At 41.7% G+C, this 23,589-nt stretch overlaps 1 protein-coding gene across 1 annotated transcript in view; it reads left to right on the forward strand.

The window, feature by feature from the left end:
• The window catches only part of adamts9 (ADAM metallopeptidase with thrombospondin type 1 motif, 9), a 153,952-nt gene extending 135,838 nt beyond the window's left edge, over positions 1 to 18,114 (forward strand). Inside the window, exons 26-28 of the mRNA XM_061875256.1 lie at positions 2,233 to 2,481; positions 10,390 to 10,551; positions 10,800 to 18,114. Coding sequence (XP_061731240.1) covers positions 2,233 to 2,481; positions 10,390 to 10,551; positions 10,800 to 10,988 — 600 coding nt within the window. The 3' untranslated portion in view covers positions 10,989 to 18,114. The remainder of the gene's footprint in view (positions 1 to 2,232; positions 2,482 to 10,389; positions 10,552 to 10,799) is intronic.
• Positions 18,115 to 23,589: the final 5,475 nt, after the last annotated feature.

Below are 23,589 nucleotides of genomic sequence, written 5' to 3' on the forward strand. Positions count from 1 at the left end.
TATTGATGTTAAAGATTAATTTTTTTGTGAAGAAAAGTTTAGAATGAAGTTGATGAATCCAGATGGATCTCTATTACAATCCCCAAAGAGGGCACTTTAAGTTGATTACTTCTATGTGTAGAAATCGTTATTTATAATTGAATCACTTGTTTATTTTTCAATACATTTTTAGTTATTTTTATATCTTTTTTTCCAAATAGTTCAAGAAAGACCACTACAAATGAGCAATATTTTGCACTGTTATACAATTTAATAAATCAGAAACTGATGACATAGTGCTGTATTTTACTTCTTTATCTCTTTTTTTCAACCAAAAATGCTTTGCTCTTATTAGGGGGTTCTTGAATTAAAAAAATGTCCACAGGGGGTACATCACTGAAAAAAGTTTGAGAACCACTGTGATAAATAATGGAATCATACAACTATTATTAATGGCGAACAGGGGTCACCAACACGGTGCCCGTGGACAGCAGATCGCCCATAAGGACCAGATGAGTCGCCCGCTGGCCTGTTCTAAAAATAGCTCAAATAGCAGCACTTAACACTCATCTACTCATTGTTGAGTTAAGGGTTGAATTGTCCATCCTTGTTCTATTCTCTGTCACTTTTTTTCTAACCATGCTGAACATGCTGTATCTTCCTCGTTCTTCCGCTCCGTCTCCTTGTTGTGTGGCACCAGGTCGCCCGTAAGGACCAGATGAGTCGCCCGCTGGCCTGTTCTAAAAATTAGCTCAAATAGCAGCACTTACCAGTGAGCTGCCTCTATTTTTTTAAATTGTATTTATTTACCAGCAAGCTGGTCTCGCTTTGCTCGACGTTTTTAATTCTAAGAGAGACAAAACTCAAATAGAATTTGAAAATCCGAGAAAATATTTTAAAGACTTGGTCTTCACTTGTTTAAATAGATTCATTAATTGTTTTTACTTTGCTTCTTATAACTTTCCGAAAGACAATTTTAGAGAAAAGATACAACCTTAAAAATGATTTTAGGATTTTTAAATTCCTTCCTCTTCTTTCCTGACAATTTAAATTAATGTTCAAGTATTTTTTTTATTGCAAAGAATAAATACATTTTAATGTAATTCTTAATTTTAGCTTCTGTTTTTTCGACGAAGAATATTTGTGAAATATTTCTTCAATCTGATTATGATTAAAATTCCCCCCAAAATTCTGCCAAATGTAGAAAAATCTGTAGAGTCAAATGTAAATCTTATTTCAAAGTATTTTGAATTTGTTTTAAAATTTTTGTTCTGGAAAAATCTAGCCGAAATAATGATTTGTCTTTGTTAAAAATGTAGCTTGGTCCAATTTGTTATATATTCTAAAAAAGTGCAGATTGGATTTTAACCTATTTAAAACATGTCATCAAAATTCGAAAATTAATCTTAATCAGGAAAAATTACTAATGATGTTTCATAAATTATTTTTTTTATTTTTTTCAAAAAGATTCAAATTAGCTAGTTTTTCTTTTCATTTTTTTCGGTTGAATTTTTGAATTTTAAAGAGTCGAAATTGAAGATAATAATTCAATTTTAATTTCTTCCATTTTTTCTCCTCTTTTAAACCGTTCAACTAAGTGGTTTTTTTCATCATTTATTCTCTACAAAAAAACCTTTCTTTTAATTTTTTCCGGTTGAATTTTGAATTTTAAAGAGTCGAAATTGAAGATTAGCTATGCTTCAAAATGTATTTTATTTTAAAGACTTGGTCTTCACTTGTTCAAATAGATTCATTAATTGTTTTTACTTTGCTTCTTACAACTTTCAGAAAGACAATTTTAGAGGAAAAATACAACCTTAAAAATGATTTTAGGATTTTTAAACACATATACCTTTTTACCTTTTAAATTCCTTCCTCTTCTTTCCTGGCAATTTTAAATCAGTGTTCAAGTAATAATCGCCCTCGATCATTCTACAGTTATATAACGTCATTGGGCAGAAACACGTCACTCGGGTCCGCATGGAGCTGGAGGGGGCGTGGCCTCCAGCTCCGCCTTAATTTCGGGAGATTTTCGCTAATAAATTTGTCCCGGGAGGTTTTCGGGAGAGGCGCTGAATTATCGGAGTCTTCCGGAAAATCCGGGAGTGTTGGCAAGTATGGTAGCAGCTACTGTAACCTTTGGTGCATGATGTCATCAAAAAAGAGCCACAAAAATCCCAGGATTCAATTCCTTTGATAAATACCTTCATACTCAACAATGTCATTAATATGTTATCTCAATTTGCTTTCCAGTGTTCAGTAACCTGTGGTCAGGGTAAGACCACCCGCCAAGTGGTCTGCGTCAACTACGGCGACCAGGAGGTGAACGCCAGCGAGTGTGACCCCGACGACCGGCCCAGCACGGAGCAGGACTGCGCCATGTCTCAATGCCCGTCCCAGTCCAGCGAGTACAGACCCTTCCCATCCTCGCCGAACAGCAGTGCCAGGAACCTCATCCCTCAGAGCCAATCCCACCAATGGCGGACTGGACCTTGGGGCGCGGTGAGTCAAGCAGACTCCTTGGAAATGAACGGAAGTCCTAGGCTAGGTTTTACACTGCAGGCCAAAGTAGACAAAATCAGATTTTTTTCTCCAGATGACTGTTTAGATTACAGAGGATGTGATCTTTATCAGACTCCAGTATAAACGCGCAAAGACTTCATTGTGAAGTGTGAAGTGAATTATATTTATATAGCGCTTTTTCTCTAGTGACTCAAAGCGCTTTGCATAGTGAAACCCAATATCTAAGTTGCATTCAAACCAGTGTGGGTGGCACTGGGAGCAGGTGGGTAAAGTGTCAATCAATCAATCAATCAATCAATGTTTATTTATATAGCCCCAAATCACAAATGTCTCAAAGGACTGCACAAATCGTTACGACTACGACATCCTCGGAAGAACCCACAAAAGGGCAAGGAAAACTCACACCCAGTGGGACGCCAGTGACAATGCTGACTATGAGAAACCTTGGAGAGGACCTCAGATGTGGGCAACCCCCCCCCCCCCCCCCCCCCCCTCTAGGGGACCGAAAGCAATGGATGTCGAGCGCGTCTAACATGATACTGTGAAAGTTCAATCCATAGTGGCTCCAACACAGCCGCGAGAGTTCAGTTCAAAGCGGATCCAAGACAGCAGCGAGAGTCCCGTCCACAGGAAACCATCTCAAGCGGAGGCGGATCAGCAGCGTAGAGATGTCCCCAACCGATACAGGCGAGCGGTCCATCCTGGGTCTCGACTCTGGACAGCCAGTACTTCATCCATGGTCATCGGACCGGACCCCCTCCACAAGGGAGGGGGGGACATAGGAGAAAGAAAAGAAGCGGCAGATCAACTGGTCTAAAAAGGAGGTCTATTTAAAGGCTAGAGTATACAGATGAGTTTTAAGGTGAGACTTAAATGCTTCTACTGATGAAGCATCTCGAACTGTTACCGGGAGGGCATTCCAGAGTACTGGAGCCCGAACGGAAAACGCTCTATAGCCCGCAGACTTTTTTTGGGCTCTAGGAATCACTAATAAGCCGGAGTCCTTTGAACGCAGATTTCTTGCCGGGACATATGGTACAATACAATCGGCAAGATAGGATGGAGCTAGACCGTGTAGTATTTTATACGTAAGTAGTAAAACCTTAAAGTCACATCTTAAGTGCACAGGAAGCCAGTGCAGGTGAGCCAGTACAGGCGTAATGTGATCAAACGTTCTTGTTCTTGTCAAAAGTCTAGCAAAAGTGTCTTGCCCAAGGACACAACGGCAGTGACTAGGTTAGCAGAAGCGGGAATCGAACCTGCAACCCTCAAGTTGCTGGCACGGCCACTCTACCAACCGAGCTAAACCACCCCGACACAGGTCGATGGAGTGAAAACAAAGGAAGTCTTGAAAATTTGTTTTTACGTAAAAATAAAGTAATATAATGTATGAATGGATATATAAACATACAAACCCTGTTTCCATATGAGTTGGGAATTTGTGTTAGATGTAAATATAAACAAAATACAATGATTTGCAAATCCTTTTCAACCCATATTCAGTTGAATGCACTACAAAGACAAGATATTTGATGTTCAAACTTTTTTTGCAAATAATAATTAACTTAGAATTTCATGGCTGCAACACGTGCCAAAGTAGTTGGGAAAGGGCATGTTTACCACTGTGTTACATCACCTTTTCCTTTAACAACACTCAAAAAACGTTTGGGAACTGAGGAAATTAATTGTTGAAGCTTTAAAAATGGAATTCTTTCCCATTCTTGTTTTATGTAGAGCTTCAGTCGTTCAACAGTCCGGGGTCTTGTTGTCGTATTTTACGCTTCATAATGCGCCACACATTTTCCATGGGAGACGGGTCTGGACTGCAGGCGGGCCAGGAAAGTACCCGCACTCTTTTACTACTAAACCATGCTGTTGTAACACGTGGCTTGGCATTGTCTTGCTGAAATAAGCAGGGGCGTCCATGATAACCTTGCTTGGATGACAACATAAGTTGCTCCAAAACCTGTATGGACCATTCAGCATTAATGGTGCCTTCACAGATGTGTAAGTTACCCATGCCTTGGGCACTAATATACCCCCATACCATCACAGATGCTGGCTTTTCATCTTTGCGCCTAGAACAATCCGGATTGTTCTTTTCCTCTTTGATCCAGAGAACACAACATCCACAGTTTCCCCCCAAAAATTGAAATGTGGACTCGTCAGACCACAGAACACTTTTCCACTTCGCATCAGTCCATCTTAGATGAGCTCGGCCCCAGCGAAGCCAGCGGCGTTTCTGGGTGTTGTCGATAGATGGCTTTCGCAGAGTTTTAACTTGCACTTACAGATGTAGAAACCAACTGCAGTTACTGACAGTGGTTTTCTGAAGTGTTCCTGAGCCCGTGTGGTGATATCCTTTACACGCTGATGTCGGTTTTTGATGCAGTACCGCCTGAGGAATCAAAGGTCCGTAATGTCATCGCCATTATATTGCAGTCTAAATGTATCTCTTATGTGTGACTGCCATCTACTTATCATTTCACCATGTACCAAATAAAATTGCTTCGAGGTCGGTAAGCACAAGCATAATTATCCCGTAAATGAGGCGCACCGGGTTGCAAGGCGCACTGTCGAGTTTTGAGAAAACGAAAGGGTCTTAAGTGCGCCTTATAGTCCAAAATATATGGTATACTTAGGCCTACTGCGCTACTGTACTTGAAAGCTGGTCATTACGGTTTATACTTGGGGGGCCAAGTGTTTTCTGAGTTTTCAAATAAAGCTTTGTCTTCAGGTCGGATTGCTTTTCAGCTGCTCCTCTCCACTACTTGCCCACTGTCCGCTTTTCAGCCGCCGTCGTCGTCCTTGTCTGCTCTTCGTTTCTGCTCCTCAATCGCTGCTGCGGGCTCTCCTCCTCCTTCTGCCCTGATCTTTCCTCCTTCTCCCCTTTTATACATCGTGAAGAGATAAGTTAATTTTGTTCTGGTGCGCGATCCACACACCTGCACATGACTGCGGCATCGCTCGCGGCACGCCCCGCCTCTCCGCTCGGCCGCATTCTCCGCCTCCTCGCCGCCATCTTGGGCCGGGCTCCAGCGTGCCCTGCTCCGCCTCTCCACATCCTCCTTTTTTCATTGTCCCATTTACTCTCTGTAAAGCACCAGTTCCATTGGCAGCCAAACAGGCCCAGAGCATAATACTACCACCACTGTGCTTGACGGTAGGAATGGTGTTCCTGGGATTAAAGGCCTCATCTTTCCTCCTCCAAACATATTGCTTGGAAACTCAAGACAGCCATGACATTATGTTCTTTACAAATGTACAGTGGGGCAAAAAAGTATTTAGTCAGCCAGCAATTGTGCAAGTTCTCCCACTTAAAATGATGACAGAGGTCTGTAATTTTCATCATAGGTACACTTCAACTGTGAGAGACAGAATGTGAAAAAAAAATCCAGGAATTCACATTGTAGGAATTTTAAAGAATTTGTTTGTAAATTATGTTGGAAAATAAGTATTTGGTCAACCATTCAAAGCTCTCACTGATGGAAGGAGGTTTTGGCTAGAAATCTCACGATTCATTCTTTCCTTAACACGGATCAATCGTCCTATCCCCTTAGCAGAAAAACAGCCCCAAAGCATGATGTTTCCACCCCCATGCTTCACAGTAGGTATGGTGTTCTTGGGATGCAACTCAGTATTTTTCTTCCTCCAAACACGACGAGTTGAGTTGTATTTTGGTTTTAACTGACCACATGACATTCTCCCAATCCTCTGCTGTATCATCCATTTATCCATTTAGGTATAAACTCAACTCGTGGTGTTTGGAAGAAGCAGAATACTGAGTTGCATCCCAAGAACACCATACCTACTGTGAAGCATAGGGGTGGAAACATCATGCTTTGGGGCTGTTTTTCTGCTAAGGGGACAGGACGATTGATCCGTGTTAAGGAAAGAATGAATGATTTTGAGCCAAAACCTCCTTCCATCAGTGAATGGTTGACCAAATACTTATTTTCCACCATAATTTACAAATAAATTGTTTAAAATTCCTACAATGTGAATTCCTGGATTTTTTTTTCACATTCTGTCTCTCACAGTTGAAGTGTACCTATGATGAAAATTACAGACCTCTGTCATCATTTGAAGTGGGAGAACTTGCACAATCTCTGGCTGACTAAATACTTTTTTGCCCCACTGTAGCTTTACCTTACTGCAGGGGTGTCCAAACTTTTTCCACTGAGGGCCGCACACGGAGAATTTAAAGCATGCGGCGGCCATTTTGATATTTTTCATTTTCAAACCATAACAGAATATATGGATTTTTAAAATGTATTTTACATTTAGGGGTTTTCGGGGACCATAAAGAGTTTCAATTATTAAAATGTTAAAAATAAGTCGCATTTTTATTATTATTTTTTATTTCACGCTTACAGTAAATCTCTATATCAACTTTAAGTGAATTGTGAATTATATTTGTATAGCGCTTTTCTCTAGTGACTCAAAGCGCTTTACATAGTGAAACCCAATATCTAAGTTACATTTAAACCAGTGTGGGTGGCACTGGGAGCAGGTGGGTAAAGTGTCTTGCCCAAGGACACAACGGCAGTGAGTAGGATGGCGGAAACGGGGGTCGAACCTGCAACCCTCAAGTTGCTGACACAGCCGCTCTACCAACCGAGCTATACCGCCCTTTATCAAAAAAATAAAAATAAAAGGTTTTATGGTTTTTCTGTCAAAAACATCTTTTGTTTTTTTCATAGTAAAACTGAAATATGCAGTATTTAGTAATTTGAGCCCGAAAATCAATAATGCAGGACACCATTGATTTTAATTCTTTATTACTTTTGAGTAATCACAGTGAAAAGATAAATAAAATACCAGTGGCTGACTAAATACTTTTTTGCCCCATTGTATATGTGCTTTGCTATGGATTTTTTCTTTCCCACTCCAGACTGGGCGCCCTTAGAAGCCCAGTCTAGATTGTATTTTTTTACTCATCCTTTTCCCAGCGTTGACCTTTTCCCCATCTTTTACGGGGCGCCTTATGCGGGACCCATCAGCGTTCTTGTTCTGTAACCCTGTACACCATGGGTGTCAAACTCTGGCCCGCGGGCCACAACTGGCCCGCCGTGTAATTTAATTTGGCCCTTGAGGCAATATCAATTTAGCATTAGAGCTGGCCCGCCGGTGTTATACAGCATCGGTGCCGCTGTAACACCGCATTCACCGATAATACTCATACTTGCCAACCCTCCTAATCTCCCGGGGCAACCATTCTCCCAAATTTCTACCGATTTTCCACCTGGACAACTATATTGGGGGCGTGCATTTAAGGCCCCGCCTTAAAGCGTTCTCTACAACCTGTCATCACGTCCGCTTTTCTTCCATACTAACAGCGTGTCACATAATATTTGTGGCTTTTACACACACAAGTGAATGCAACACATACTTGGTCAACAGCCATACAGGTCACACTGAGGGTGGCCGTATAAACAACTTTAGCACTGTTACAAATATGCGCCACACTGTGAACCCACACCAAACAAGAATAATAATAATAATGGATTAGATTTATATCGCGATTTTCTATTGTTATATACTCAAAGCGCTCACAGAGAAGTGGGAACCCATCATTCATTCACACCTGGTGGTGGTAAGCTACATCTGTAGCCACAGCTGCCCTGGGGTAGACTGACGGAAGTGTGGCTGCCAGTTTGCGACGACGGCCCCTCCGACCACCACCAACCATTCATTCATCATTCATTCACCAGTGTGAGCTGCACCGGGGAAAAGGGTGAAATGGCAGCGACTTTGATGTCAATAGGTGGGAAGCGAACCCGCAACCCTCAGGTTTCTGGCACGGCCGCTCTACCCACTACGCCATGCCGCCCCAAATGACAAACACATTTCGGGTGAACATCCGCACCGTAACACAACAGAACAAATCCCCAGACTCCCCTTGCAGCACTAACTCTTCCGGGAAACTTCCTGCAAACTGACCAATAATTAACGTTTTATTCATGCCTTTTCTCTTCCTACTTCAAGGCTTGAATGTTTGGTTCATTCGTTATTGTTGTTTTATTTTCAAATGTATTATGAAAAAATGTGATATTTACCTCAGAAGATTGCAAATAGAAAAAAAGGCATAACATTTTTATTTAAATTTTATTTGATATCCCATTGATATTTTTTTTATTATTATTATTATTATTATTTGAACCTGGATTTTGCATGTCCCTAAAGTTATGGGGCGGTGTAGCTCGGTTGGTAGAGCGGCCGTGCCAGCAACTTGAGGGTTGCAGGTTCGATTCCCGCTTCCGCCATCCTAGTCACTGCCGTTGTGTCCTTGGGCAAGACACTTTACCCACCTGCTCCCCAGTGGCACCCACACTGGTTTAAATGTAACTTAGATATTGGGTTTCACTCTGTAAAGCGCTTTGAGTCACTAGAGAAAAGCGCTATATAAATATAATTCACTTCACTTCACTTATATAAGCCTTGCTTGTTCAATATTTAATGCAAAACTTGTTTGGGTCCCTATTAAAAGGATATTTACCTCAGAAGATTGCAAATAGAAAAAAAGGCATAACATTTTTATTCAAATATCATTTGATATGCCATTGATATTTTTTTTATTATTATTATTATTTGAACCTGGATTTTGCATGTCCCTAAAGTTATGGGGCGGTGTAGCTCGGTTGGTAGAGCGGCCGTGCCAGCAACTTGAGGGTTGCGGGTTCGATTCCTGCTTCTGCCATCCTAGTCACTGCCGTTGTGTCCTTGGGCAAGACACTTTACCCTTTTCCCCCAGTGCCGCTCACACTGGTTTAAATGTAACTTAGATTTTGGGTGTCACTATGTAAAGCGCTTTGAGTCACTAGAGAAAAGCGCTATATAAATATAATTCACTTCACTTCCCTTATATAAGCCTTGCTTGTTCAATATTTAATGCAAAACTTGTTTGGGTCCCTATTAAAAGGATATTTACCTCAGAAGATTGCAAATAGAAAAAAAGGCATAACATTTTTATTCAAATTTCATTTGATATGCCATTGATATTTTTCTTATTATTATTATTATTTGAACCTGGATTTTGCATGTCCCTAAAGTTATGGGGCGGTGTATCTCGGTTGGTAGAGCGGCCGTGCCAGCAACTTGAGGGTTGCGGGTTCGATTCCTGCTTCCGCCATCCTAGTCACTGCCGTTGTGTCCTTGGGCAAGACACTTTACCCACCTGCTCCCAGTGCCACCCACACTGGTTTAAATGTAACTTAGATATTGGGTTTCACTATGTAAAGCGCTTTGAGTCACTAGAGAAAAGTGCTATATAAAATATAATTCACAATTCACTAGTTACTGCCGTTGTGTCCTTGGGCAAGACACTTTACCCGCCTGCTCCCAGTGCCACCCACACTGGTTTAAATGTAACTTAGATATTGGGTTTCACTATGTAAAGCGCTTTGAGTCACTAGAGAAAAGCGCTATATAAATATAATTCACTTCACTTATATAAGCCTTGCTTGTTCAATATCCATCCATCCATTTTTCTACCGCTTATTCCCTTTTAGCGGTCGCGGGGGGCGCTGGCGCCTATCTCAGCTACAATCGGGCAGAAGGCGGGGTACACCCTGGACAAGTCGCTACCTCATCGCAAGCTTGTTCAATATTTAATGCAAAACTTGTTTGGGTCCCTATTAAAAGGTTAATTTGTTCAAACTCGGCCCTCGGCTTTGTTCCGTTTAAAATTGTGAGTTTGATACCCGTCCGTCTAATTTTTGAACAGGTTTGTGCTGAAAACAAAGTTTGGTTGTACTTGTGCAATGACAATAAAGACCTATCCGATCCGATCCTAAGTCAGCCATGACTTTATGTTCTTTCCAAATGTATGTAAACTTTTGACCAGGACTACTGTGAGAACCGATCTCTCTCTCTCTCCGACAACAGTGCTCCAGCACGTGCGCGGGAGGCTTCCAGCGGCGAGTGGTTGTGTGCCAGGACGAGAACGGCTACCCTGCCAACAGCTGCGAGGATCGCACCCGGCCCAGTGAGCAGCGATCCTGTGAGTCGGGGCCGTGTCCGCAGTGGATCTATGGCAACTGGGGAGAGGTAAGGCAGACAGACACCAGCTTTACTGGTGTTAAAAGGGGCCAGTGGGAAAACCAAACTTTGGATAATGTTTGGATAATTACTTTGACTGTTTGTGAAGGTTGCATGAGAAAAAAAAGAGGGGCGCTGAAATCCACCTGAAGCTCAATTTCACATTCTTTGTGTTTCCCACGGGATAGCGTTCATGTTTTTTTTTTTGAATGATTTTTTTTTTTTTTTTATGTGAACTGTCCTCCTGCTGTCCTCAGTGCACCAAGCCATGCGGAGGCGGGATAAAGACGAGGCTGGTGGTGTGTCAACGTCCAAACGGCGAGCGTTTCAACGATCTGAGCTGCGAGATCCACGACAAGCCGCCGGATCGGGAGCAGTGCAATACTCAGCCATGCCCGTCTAGTCCCCACTGGAGCACAGACCCATGGAGCTCGGTACGCTCATAAAAAGTACTTTTTTTTTTTTTTTTAAAGGCCTACTGAAATTAGATTTTTTTATTTAAACGGGGATAGCAGGTCCATTCTATGTGTCATACTTGATCATTTCGCGATATTGCCATATTTTTGCTGAAAGGATTTAGTAGAGAACATCGACGATAAAATTCGCAACTTTTGGTCGCTAATAAAAAAAACCTTGCCTGTACCGGAAGTAGCAGACGATGTGCGCGTGACGTCACGGGTTGTGGAGCTCCTCACATCTGAACATTGTTTATAATCATGGCCACCAGCAGCAAGAGCAATTCGGATCAAGAAAGCGACAATTTCCCCATTAATTTGAGCGAGGATGAAAGATTCGTGGATGAGGAAAGTTAGAGTGAAGCACAAAAAAAGAAAAAAAACGACGGCTCCAGGCAGATCTAATTAGACACATTTACTAGGACAATTCTGGAAGATCCCCTATCTGCTTATTTTATTAAAGGCCTACTGAAATTAAATGTTCTTATTTAAACGGGGATAGCAGGTCCATTCTATGTGTCATACTTGATCATTTCGAGGTATTGCCATATTTTTGCTGAAAGGATTTAGTAGAGAACATCCGCGATAAAGTTCGCAACTTTTGGTCGCTAATAAAAAAGCCTTGCCTGTACCGGAAGTGCGCGTGACGTCACGGGTTGTGGAGCTCCTCACATCTGAACATTGTTTAAAATCATGGCCACCAGCAGCAAGAGCGATTCGGATCAAGAAAGTGACAATTTCCCCATTAATTTGAGCGAGGATGAAAGATTCGTGGATGAGGAAAGTTAGAGTGAAGCACAAAAAAAAAGAAAAGGCGGCGGCAGTGGGACCGTTTCAGATCTAATTAGACACATTTACTAGGACAGGTCTGGAAGATCGCCTATCTGCTTAATTTTTTAAAGGCCTACTGAAATGAGATTTTCTTATTTAAACGGGGATAGCAGGTCCATTCTATGTGTCATACTTGATCATTTCGCGGTATTGCCATATTTTTGCTGAAAGGATTCAGTAGAGAACATCCACGATAAAGTTCGCAACTTTTGGTGCTGATAAAAAAAACCTTGCCTGTACCGGAAGTGCGCGTGACGTCACGGGTTGTGGAGCTCCTCACATCTGAGCATTGTTTACAATCATGGGCACCAGCAACGAGAGCGATTCGGACCGAGAAAGCGACGATTTCCCCATTAATTTGAGCGAGGATGAAAAATTCGTGGATGAGGAAAGTTAGAGTGAAGCACAAAAAAAAAAGAAAAGGCGGCGGCAGTGGGACCGTTTCAGATCTAATTAGACACATTTACTAAGACAATTCTGGAAGATCCCCTATCTGCTTATTTTTTTAAAGGCCTACTGAAATGAGATTTTCTTATTTAAACGGGGATAGCAGGTCCATTCTATGTGTCATACTTGATCATTTCGAGATATTGCCATATTTTTGCTGAAAGGATTTAGTAGAGAACATCCACGATAAAGTTCGCAACTTTTGGTCGCTAATAAAAAAGCCTTGCCTGTACCGGAAGTAGCAAGCGATGTGCGCGTGACGTCACGGGTTGTGGAGCTCCTCACATCTGAACATTGTTTACAATCATGGCCACCAGCAGCGAGAGCGATTCGGACCGAGAAAGCGACGATTTCCCCATTAATTTGAGCGAGGATGAAAGATTTGTGGATGAGGAAAGTTAGAGTGAAGCACAAAAAAAAAAGAAAAAGCGGCGGCAGTGGGACCGTTTCAGATCTAATTAGACACATTTACGAGGACAATTCTGGAAGATCCCCTATCTGCTTATTTTTTTAAAGGGCTACTGAAATGAGATTTTCTTATTTAAACGGGGATAGCAGCTCCATTCTATGTGTCATACTTGATCATTTCGAGATATTGCCATATTTTTGCTGAAAGGATTTAGTAGAGAACATCGACGATAAAGTTCGCAACTTTTGGTCGCTAATAAAAAAACCTTGCCTGTACCGGAAGTAGCAGACGATGTGTGCGTGACGTCACGGGTTGTGGAGCTCCTCACATCTGAACATTGTTTACAATCATGGCCACCAGCAGCGAGAGCGATTCGGACCGAGAAAGCGAAGATTTCCCCTTTAATTCGAGCGAGGATGAAAGATTTGTGGATGAGGAAAGTTAGAGTGAAGCACAAAAACAAAAAAAAATGCGGCAGATGTAATTAGACACATTTACTAAGACAATTCTGGAAGATCCCCTATCTGCTTATTTTATTAAAGGCCTACTGAAATGAGATTTTCTTATTTAAATGGGGATAGCAGGTCCATTCTGTGTCATACTTGATCATTTTGAGATATTGCCATATTTTTGCTGAAAGGATCTAGTAGAGAACATCGACGATAAAGTTCGCAACTTTTGGTAAAAAAGCCTTGCCTGTACCGGAAGTAGCAGACGATGTGCGCGTCACGTCACGGGTTGTGGAGCTCCTCACATCTGAACATTGTTTACAATCATGGCCACCAGCAGCGAGAGCGATTCGGACCGAGTAAGCGATAATTTCCCCATTAATTTGAGCGAGGATGAAAGATTCGTGGATAAGGAAAGTTAGTGAAGCACAAAAAAAAAAAAAAAGCGTTTCAGATGTTATTAGACACATTTAATTTGGAAAAAAAATTCTAAAAATAAAATTAGCCACTGGGAACTGATTTTAATTGGTTTTAACCCTTCTGAAATTGTTATAATGTTCCCCTTTTATATCACAATTTTCCCGGGCAAAAACTTGCTGGTTGACGTAGAGAAACATGTTCGCTTGACCGCTCTGTGTTAAAGCTTCACAACAAACAAAGAAATCTCGGTTGCTAAAGGCAGCTGCAATACACCGCTTTCCACCAACAGCATTCTTCTTTGATGTCTCCATTATTAATTGAACAAAATGCAAAAGATTCAGCAACACAGATGTCCAAATTACTCCACACTCCAACCATCCGTTTCAATACATGCGTAATCTGTTGAATCGCTTAAGCCGCTGAAATCTGAGTCTGAATCCGAGCTAATGTCGCTATATCCGCCATGTTTGTTTGTATTGGCATCACTATGTGACGTCACAGGAAAATGGACGGCTGGATTTACAGATAGCGAAAATCAGGCACTTTAAAGCCTTTTTTCGGGATATTCCTTGATGGGTAACCAACACCATTCTTCTTTGATGTCTCCATTATTAATTGAACAAAATGCAAAAGATTCAGTAACACAAATGTCCAAATTACTCCACACTCCAACCATTCGTTTCAATACATGCGTAATCTGTTGAATCGCTTTTGCCGCTGAAATCCGAGTCTGAATCCGAGCTAATGTCGCTATATCCGCCATGTTTGTTTGTATTGGCATCACTATGTGACGTCACAGGTAAATGGACAGGTTGATTTACAGATAGCGAAAATCAGGCACTTTAAAGCCTTTTTTCGGGATATTCCATGATGGGTAACCAACAGCATTCTTCTTTGATGTCTCCATTATTAATTGAACAAAATGCAAAAGATTCAGCAACACAGATGTCCAAATTACTCCACACTCCAACCACCCGTTTCAATACATGCGTAATCTGTTGAATCGCTTAAGCCGCTGAAATCCGAGTCTGAATCCGAGCTAATGTCGCTATATCCGCCATGTTTGTTTGTATTGGCATCACTATGTGTGGATTTACAGATAGCGAAAATCAGGCACTTTAAAGCCTTTTTTTCAGGATATTCCATGATGGGTAACCAACAGCATTCTTCTTTGATGTCTCCATTATTAATTGAACAAAATGCAAAAGATTCAGCAACACAGATGACCAAATTACTGTGTAATTATGCGATGAAAAGAGACGACTGTGTGGTGCTGGGCTAATAAGTCCGCTACAACCCGAGACGTCACAAACACGCGTCGTCATTCCGCGACGTTTTCAACAAGAAACTCCGCTGGGGAATTTAAAATTGTAATTTAGTCAACTAAAAAGGCCGTATTGGCATGTGTTGCAATGTTAATATTTCATCATTGATATATAAACTATCAGACTGCGTGGTCGGTAGTAGTGGGTTTCAGTAGGCCTTTAAAGCTCACATTTCGCCTGCACTGTTTACTCAGTCACAGTCCTTCTATAAAAAAAAAGGAGCGGGGGGGGTTCTGTGGCACTTTTGTTGCTGGAGAAAACAAACGCTACCCGACTCCCTTCCACTTTCTGCTCCCCTCCCCGCCTGCGACGTTTCCTCAAGACATTTGGAAATGCAATTTCTCCCGCACTTACACGGCAAAGATATTTGCCAGACAAAGTACATCACCCCCGAAATGCTTCAGTGACAGCTGGGACCGGAAGAACCTTTTTTTTTGCCGACTCAAACCGCGGTCGGGCGACTATCAGGACCATCTTTGTATCACAATCAACGCTACTTTTGTAACATATTGTTTTCAGAATATAATTTATTAAGATTTTTTTTTTTTTCTTTTTTTCTGTTCATCTTTTGTACATAGCGTTAACTTTAAAAGTGATTTATTTTTCTGTTAGCTCTTTGTATCGGGACATAGCCAATTGTTGTTCACGTGCAAATACTGATGAATGTTTTTTTGTATATCAGGAATATACAGTTACGATACCGTTTTTTTTTTTGTTTTGTTTATCATCCAAAGAACGGCCCATGTTTTTATAAGTGTGCGGTGCTACCTTCTGACATGTGTGTGTTCCCACTTGAGCATTTAAAGCACCCACTTACACGGGACTCCATTCGGGCTGTGGACTATATATATTTTTTATTTTTACCAAATGCATATTTTAAATTGTATCATGAATTCAGTTTGTCTTAAGGCACATTTGCTTTGTTAGAAGAGATAAGCTTATGTCGACACTTTATTTCACAAGTGTGTACTGTATTTGCTTCGGCAAGGACATTGACACCAGGCTGGTGCAAAATTACCAAGATAGAATTTTAATTGAAATTGGTTCCACCGCAGAGCATGGATTGAATACAGGAAGTGGAATGAGATGAATTGAAAATAGCAAAGTAACAGGAATAATTTGTCACGTTTAACAAAGATTGTGCCTTAAATCAGCATCTTCAATTTGGCTCGTGAAAGGGAGTTGGCATTCAGTTTAATAGTCGTTTAGTCGCGGACAATGCACATACTTCAGATCACTTACCTTTAATAATACTCTAATTAAGAGTTTGCGCAGGATTTATTTATGAGGCCCAATGCGGACAACCTTCCTTAGTCATGGTGCTAAAAAAAAACTTCTTATCACTGACCTTTGATTATACTCTAATGTAGAATTTGCGCAACATTTACTTATATGGCCCAATGCAAACAACCTCCCCTAGTCATGGTGCAAACAAAAAAAATAAATACAACTAACACAAATTGTCAACAGACATGGTCACACATAAAGCTTGCTAACTGAACTTTGTGGACATTTAAAAAAAAAAAACGTCCATGCACCATAAACAATTGAAAATTACAGGCATTACATTTCAATGCATGATGGGACAAATGCACACTTGGCACATATTAGCATTCCGTTTAATAGTCTGACAATATTAATGCTGTTGCTTAGTCGACATGTTGCCAGTACTTCAGATCACTTAACTGTACTTATACTCTAAGATCTCCGCAGAGCGTTTACCTATATAGCCCAATGTGAACAACCTTCTCTAGTCATGATGCACAAAAAAGTACATCAGATGTCTGACCTTTGATTAAACTCTTGCTAGAGTGTGCGCAACATTTACTTATATGGCCCAATGCAAACAACCTTCCTTAGTCATGGTGCAAACAAAAAAAATAAAATTAACACAAAATGTCAACATACATACTCTAAGAGTTTGCACAGGATGTACTTATACGGCCCAATGCGGACAACCTTCCGTAGTAATGGTGCGAAAAAAAGTACATCAGATCTCTGACCTTAGATTATACTCTTACTACAGTTTGCGCAACATTAACTTATATGGCCCAATGCAGACAACCTTCCTTAGTCATGGTGCAAACAAAAAAAATACAATTAATACAAAATGTCAACATACATACTCTAAGAGTTTGCACAGGATTTACTTATGTGGACAACCTTCCGTAGTAATGGTGCAAAAAAAAAGTACATCCGATCTCTGACCTTAGATTATACTCTACCGAGAGTTTGCGCAACATTTATTTATATGACCCAATGCAGACAACCTTCCTTAGTCATGGTGCAAACAAAAAAATATAATTAACACAAAATGTCAACAGACATACTCTAGTTAAGAGTTTGCGCAGTAATGGTGCGAAAAAAAGTACATCAGATCTCTGACCTTAGATTATACTCTACCTAGAGTTTTTGCAACATTTACTTATATGGCCCAATGCAGACAAGCTTCCTTAGTCATGGTGCAAACAAAAAAAATACAATTAACACAAAATGTCAACAGACGTGGTCACACATAAAGCCTGCTAACTGAACTTTGTGGACATTTAAAAAAAAAACGACCATGCAGCATAAACAATTGAAAATTACAGGCATAATGGGACAAATGCACACATATTAGAATTCGGTTTAATAGTCTGACAATATTAATGCTGTTGCTTAGTCGACATGTTGCGAGTACTTCAGATCACTTAACTGTACTTATACTCTAAGATCTTGCAGAGCGTTTACCTATATGGCCCAATGCAAACAACCTTCCCTAGTCATGATGCACAAAAAATATACAACTAACAAAAAATGTCAATCGCTATTGGATTTTATTCCTACTTCCTTCAATTCGAATGTGATTTGCATTTCTACTTCCTGTTCAAATTCATGGTTGTTTGGGTTAAAAATGAACACCTTAGGTTCATTACCTGGAAAAAGACGTACCACTGCTGTAAAATAAAGTGTCTCATGGGTTTAGAGGTCATCAGTGGGAATATACCTTATTTTATATTCCACTTTAGTACAGTCAGGGTGTCAAGCTCTCTGCCTCAAAGGTGCTCTATGAGTGTATATGTATGTTAATGTTTGCTTTGTACAGTACGTGGACTTCTTATATCTAAATATATATGCTGTGCTCAACAATACCTCACTTGGAAACAGACACAACTTGCCATTCTTCAACCCCAAAGCCAGTGAAGTCGGCACGTTGTGTAAATTCTAAATAAAACCAGAATACGATGATCTGCAAATCCTTTTCAACTTATATTCAATGGAATAGACTGCAAAGACAAACTGGAAAACGTTGTTATTTTGTGCAAATATTAGCTCATTTGGAATTTAATCCCCGCATCATGTTTTAGAAAAAAGCTGGCACAAGTGGCAAAAAAGACTGAGAAAGTTTAGGAATGCTCATCAAACACTTATTTGGAACATCCCAATCTGATTGGCTAATCATTCACAAACAAGGACGGGGCGAGGGTCACCACTTTTTCAACACATTTTTCAGCCAATTGTCCAACGGTTTTAGAACGACATTTCCTCAACCAGCTATTGCAAGGAATTCAGCGATATCACCATCTGTAATATCATCAAAAGGTTCAGGGAATCTGGAGAAATCACTGCGCGCAACATTGCATCAAAAAGCGCCGTCGGTGTGTAAAGGATATCACCACATGGGCTCAGGAACACTTCAGAAAAAAAACACTCAGTAATTACAGTATGTCGCTACCATTTTTCCCTCCAATTTTGTCATATGTGTGAGCAAAAAAACGCCAAAACTCAGACGTGCACACTGTTATGCGCTTATCTTTTTTATTCGATCGTGTGCGCCGCCTAGATTTGAAGTGAGCAGTGTGCAATTGCACAGGCGTGTACCTTAGAGCAGTGGTCCGCAACCACCGGGCCTCGATTGGTACTGGGCCGCAAAATATTTTTTTATTAATAGTTTTTTTTTTTATTATTATTATTAAATCAACATAAAAAAACACAAGATACACTTACAATTAGTGCACCAACCCAAATTATCAAGCGTTGACCGGTCCGCAGCTACAAAAAGGTTGGGGACCACTGCCTTAGAGGGAACGTTGGTCGCTACATCTGTAAGTGCAAGTTAAAACTCTACTATGCAAAGCGAAAGCCTTTTATCAACAACACCCAGAAACGCCGCCGGCTTCGCTGGGCCCGAGCTCATCTAAGATGGACTGATGCAAAGTGGAAAAGTGTTCTGTGGTCTGACGAGTCCACGTTTCAAATTGTATTCGGAAAGTGTGGACGTTATGTCCTCTGGAACAAAGAGGAAAAGGACCATCCGGATTGTTCTAGGCGCAAAGTTGAAAAGATCAACAGTGTGTAAAAGATATCACCACATGGGCTCAAGAACACTTCATAAAACCACTGTCAGTAACTACAGTATGTTGCTACATCTGTAAGTGCAAGTTAAAACTCTACTATGCAAAGCGAAAGCCATTTATCAACAACACCCAGGAACGCCGCCGGCTTCGCTGGGCCCGAGCTCATCTAAGATGGACTGATGCGAAGTGGAAAAGTGTTCTGTGGTCTGACGAGTCCACATTTCAAATTGTATTCGGAAACTGTGGACGTTATGTCCTCTGGAACAAAGAGGAAAAGAACCATCCGGATTGTTCTAGGCGTAAAGTTGAAAAGACTATCAGTGTGTAAAGGATATCATCACATGGGCTCAGGAACACTTCATAAAACCACTGTCAGTAACTACAGTATGTTGCTACATCTGTAAGTGCAAGTTAAAACTCTACTATGCAAAGCGAAAGCCTTTTATCAACAACACCCAGAAACGCCGCCAGCTTTGTTGGGCCCGAAGTCATCTAAGATGGACTGATGCAAAGTGGAAAAGTGTTCTGTGGTCTGACGAGTCCACATTTCAAATTGTATTCGGAAACTGTGGACGTTATGTCCTCTGGAACAAAGAGGAAAATAACCATCCGAATTGTTATAGGCGCAAAGTTGAAAAGACAGTGTGTAAAGGATATCACCACATAGGCTCAGGGACACTTCATAAAACCACTGTCAGTAACTAAAGTATGTTGCTACATCTGTAAGTGCAAGTTAACTCTACTATGCAAAGCGAAAGCCATCTGTCAACAACACCCAGGAACGCCGCCGGCTTCGCTGGGCCGAGCTCATCTAAGATGGACTGATGCGAAGTGGAAAAGTGATCTGTGGTCTGACGAGTCCACATTTCAATTTGTATTCAGAAACCGTGGACGTTATGTCCTCTGGAACAAAGAGGAAAAGAACCATCCGGATTGTTCTAGGCGCAAAGTTGAAAAGACCATCAGTGTGTAAAGGATATCACCAGATAGGCTCAGGAACACTTCATAAAACCACTGTCAGTAACTACAGTATGTTGCTACATCTGTAAGTGCAAGTTAAAACTCTACTATGCAAAGCGAAAGCCATTTATCAACAACACCCAGAAACGCCGCCGGCTTCGCTGGGCCCGAGCTCATCTAAGATGGACTGATGCGAAGTGGAAAAGTGTTCTGTGGTCTGACGGGTCAACAATTCAAATTATATTCGGAAACTGTGGACGTTATGTCCTCTGGAACAAAGAGGAAAAGAACCATCCGGATTGTTCTAGGCGCAAAGTTGAAAAGACCACCACATGGGCTCAGGGACACTTCGTAAAACCACTGTCAGTAACTACAGTATGTTGCTACATCTGTAAGTGCAAGTTAAAACTCTACTATGCAAATCGAAAGCCATTTATCAACAACACCCACAAACGCCGCCGGCTTCGTTGGGCCCGAGCTCATCTAAGATGGACTGATGCGAAGTGGAAAAGTGTTCTGTGGTCTGACGGGTCAACAATTCAAATTGTATTCGGAAACTGTGGACGTTATGTCCTCTGGAACAAAGAGGAAAAGAACCATCCGGATTGTTCTAGGCGCAAAGTTGAAAAGACCACCACATGGGCTCAGGGACACTTCGTAAAACCACTGTCAGTAACTACAGTATGTTGCTACATCTGTAAGTGCAAGTTAAAACTCTACTATGCAAATCGAAAGCCATTTATCAACAACACCCACAAACGCCGCCGGCTTCGTTGGGCCCGAGCTCATCTAAAATGGACTGATGCAAAGTGGAAAAGTGTTCTGTGGTCTGACGAGTCCACATTTCAAATTGTTTTTTGGAAATATTCGACATTGTGTCATACGGACCAAAGTGGAAGCGAACCATCCAGACTGTTATCGATGCAACGTTCAAAAGCCAGCATCTGTGATGGTATGGGGGTGCATTAGTGCCCAAGGCATGGGTAACTTACACATCTGTGAAGGCACCATTAATGCTGAAAGGTACATACAGCTTTTGGAACAACATATGCTGCCATCTTAGCGCCGTCTTTTTCATGGACGCCCCTGCTTATTTCAGCGTGGCTTTGTAGTAAAAGAGTGCGGGTACTTTCGGGCCAGACCTGTCTCCCATGGAAAATGTGTGGCGCATTATATAGCGTAAAATTTGACTGTTGAACGACTGAAACTCTACATAAAACCAGAACGGGAAAGAATTCCACTTTCAAAGCTTCAACGATTAGTTTCCTCAGTTCCCAAACGTTTATCGGGTGTTAAAAGAAAAGGTGATGTAACACAGTGGTGAACATGCCCTTTCCCAACTACTTTGGCACGTGTTGCAGCCATGAAATTCTAAGTTAATTATTATTAGAGTTTGAACATCAAATATGTTGTCTTTGTAGCATATTCAAGTGAATATGGGTTGAAAATGATTTGCAAATTATTGTATTCTGTTTATATTTACATCTAACACAATTTCCCAACTCATACGGAAACGGGGTTTGTAGATTCTCGCCACACTGCAAAGGTGCTTTGGCCAAACAAGGGAGATTTCAGCATCATAAACGAACGGGTCGGTGCGTCCATTGCTTTTTTTTTTTGTTTTTTGTTTTTGGACTCATCATATATATGGTTTTTTTGATGAACGTCACTCAAACGGGGTTTTTTGAGTGTGACCCCTGGAGGACTTGACACTGTTCAGCATGCAGAGCCCTCCACTCTGAGCCCACCCGGTGCGTCTACCTCACTCCGTTACGTCACCTGCTCGTCTCCCTGGCAACCGGAGGGGGGAATTTTGGCCGACTTCTCACGCTTTTTGCCACCCCGGTGAGAACCCATCCCCGAAACTGTGGTGAGGGGTGCCTGAAGCCCACCCAGTTGACTCCTCCTGGTCATAAATGTCTGGACTGACCACACACCTTATTTTAAGGGCCTGTTATCACAGCAGAGGCTGCATCATCGCCATCCACTAATGAGAGTGTTGCACGTAAACATTCCCACGTGTTCATCTCGTCTCCTGCTTTTTACACCCACGACCACCTCACACTTCACCGGGCACCACCGTTTTTTTCTTCTTCTAATAATATCCGCCTGAAATAAATGAAAAAAAAAAAAAAATGATGACCAACAGTAGCGTAGTGGGCCTAAGTAGTCATTAAAAACAAGGCAGAGGTTTTATTTAGCAAGAATACTTCACATTTTTTACCCAGATTGAGCTAGATCAGGGGTCGTCGGCAACCTTTACAACTCAAAGAGCCATTTTGACCTGTTTCACTTAATAAAGAAGACAATGGGAGCCGCACCCAGATAATAATAATAAAGGCGTACTACGAAGCCATTGCCTTTGACGCCTTCTACATGTACAAACTGCTTGCCAGCCCAGAAAAATGTTCTAAGTGGCTTCAGCAGATATTCGTACACGACTGCAAGGCATTGCTGTTCACAGCCATGCAGGTCACACTGAGAGTTGTGATATAAACAACTATAAAACTCTTACTAACAAGCGCCACACTGTGAACCCACACCAAACAAGAATGACAAAGACCTTTCGGGAGAACATCCGCACTGTGGGGGCGGCATAGCTCGGTTGGTAGAGTGGCCGTGCCAGCAACTTGAGGGTTTGCAGGTTTGAGTCCCGCTTCCGCCATCCTAGTCACTGCCGTTGTGTCCTTGGGCAAGACACTTTACCCACCTGCTCCCAGTGCCGCCCTCACTGGTTTAAATGTAACTAAGATATTGGGTTTCACTATGTAAAGCGCTTTGAGTCACTAGAGAAAAAGCGCTATATAAATATAATTCACTTCACTGTACCAGCAACTTGAGGGTTGCAGGTTTGATTCCCGCTTACGCCATCCTAGTCACTGCCGTTGTGTCCTTGGGCAAGACACTTTACCCACCTGCTCCCGGTGCCACCCACACTGGTTTAAATGTAACTTAGATATTGGGTGTCACTATGTAAAGCGCTTTGAGTCACTTGAGAGAAAAGTGCTATATAAATATAATTCACTTCACTGTAACACAACATAAACACAACAGAACAAATACCCAGAATCCCATGCATCCCTTACTTTTCCGGGCTACATTATACACCCCTGCTAGCAACAATCCCCAATCCCGCCCACCTAAACCGACGCACAGAGGGTGGGGGGGGGGGGGTCTGGTGCTAGCAGGGGTGTATAATGTAGCCCGGAAAAGTAAGGGATGCATGGGATTCTGGGTATTTGTTCTGTTGTGTTTATGTTGTGTTACGCGGCATTGCGTAGTGTGTAGAGCGGCCGTGCCAGAAACCTGAGGGTTGCAGGTTCGCTTCTCAGCTATTGACATCCAAATCGCTGCCGTTGTGTCCTTGGGCAGGACACTTCACCCTTTGCCCCCGGTGCCGCTCACACTGGTGAA

Source organism: Nerophis ophidion, linkage group LG16 (genome assembly GCF_033978795.1).
Source record: "Nerophis ophidion isolate RoL-2023_Sa linkage group LG16, RoL_Noph_v1.0, whole genome shotgun sequence".
Taxonomy (NCBI): domain Eukaryota; kingdom Metazoa; phylum Chordata; class Actinopteri; order Syngnathiformes; family Syngnathidae; genus Nerophis; species Nerophis ophidion.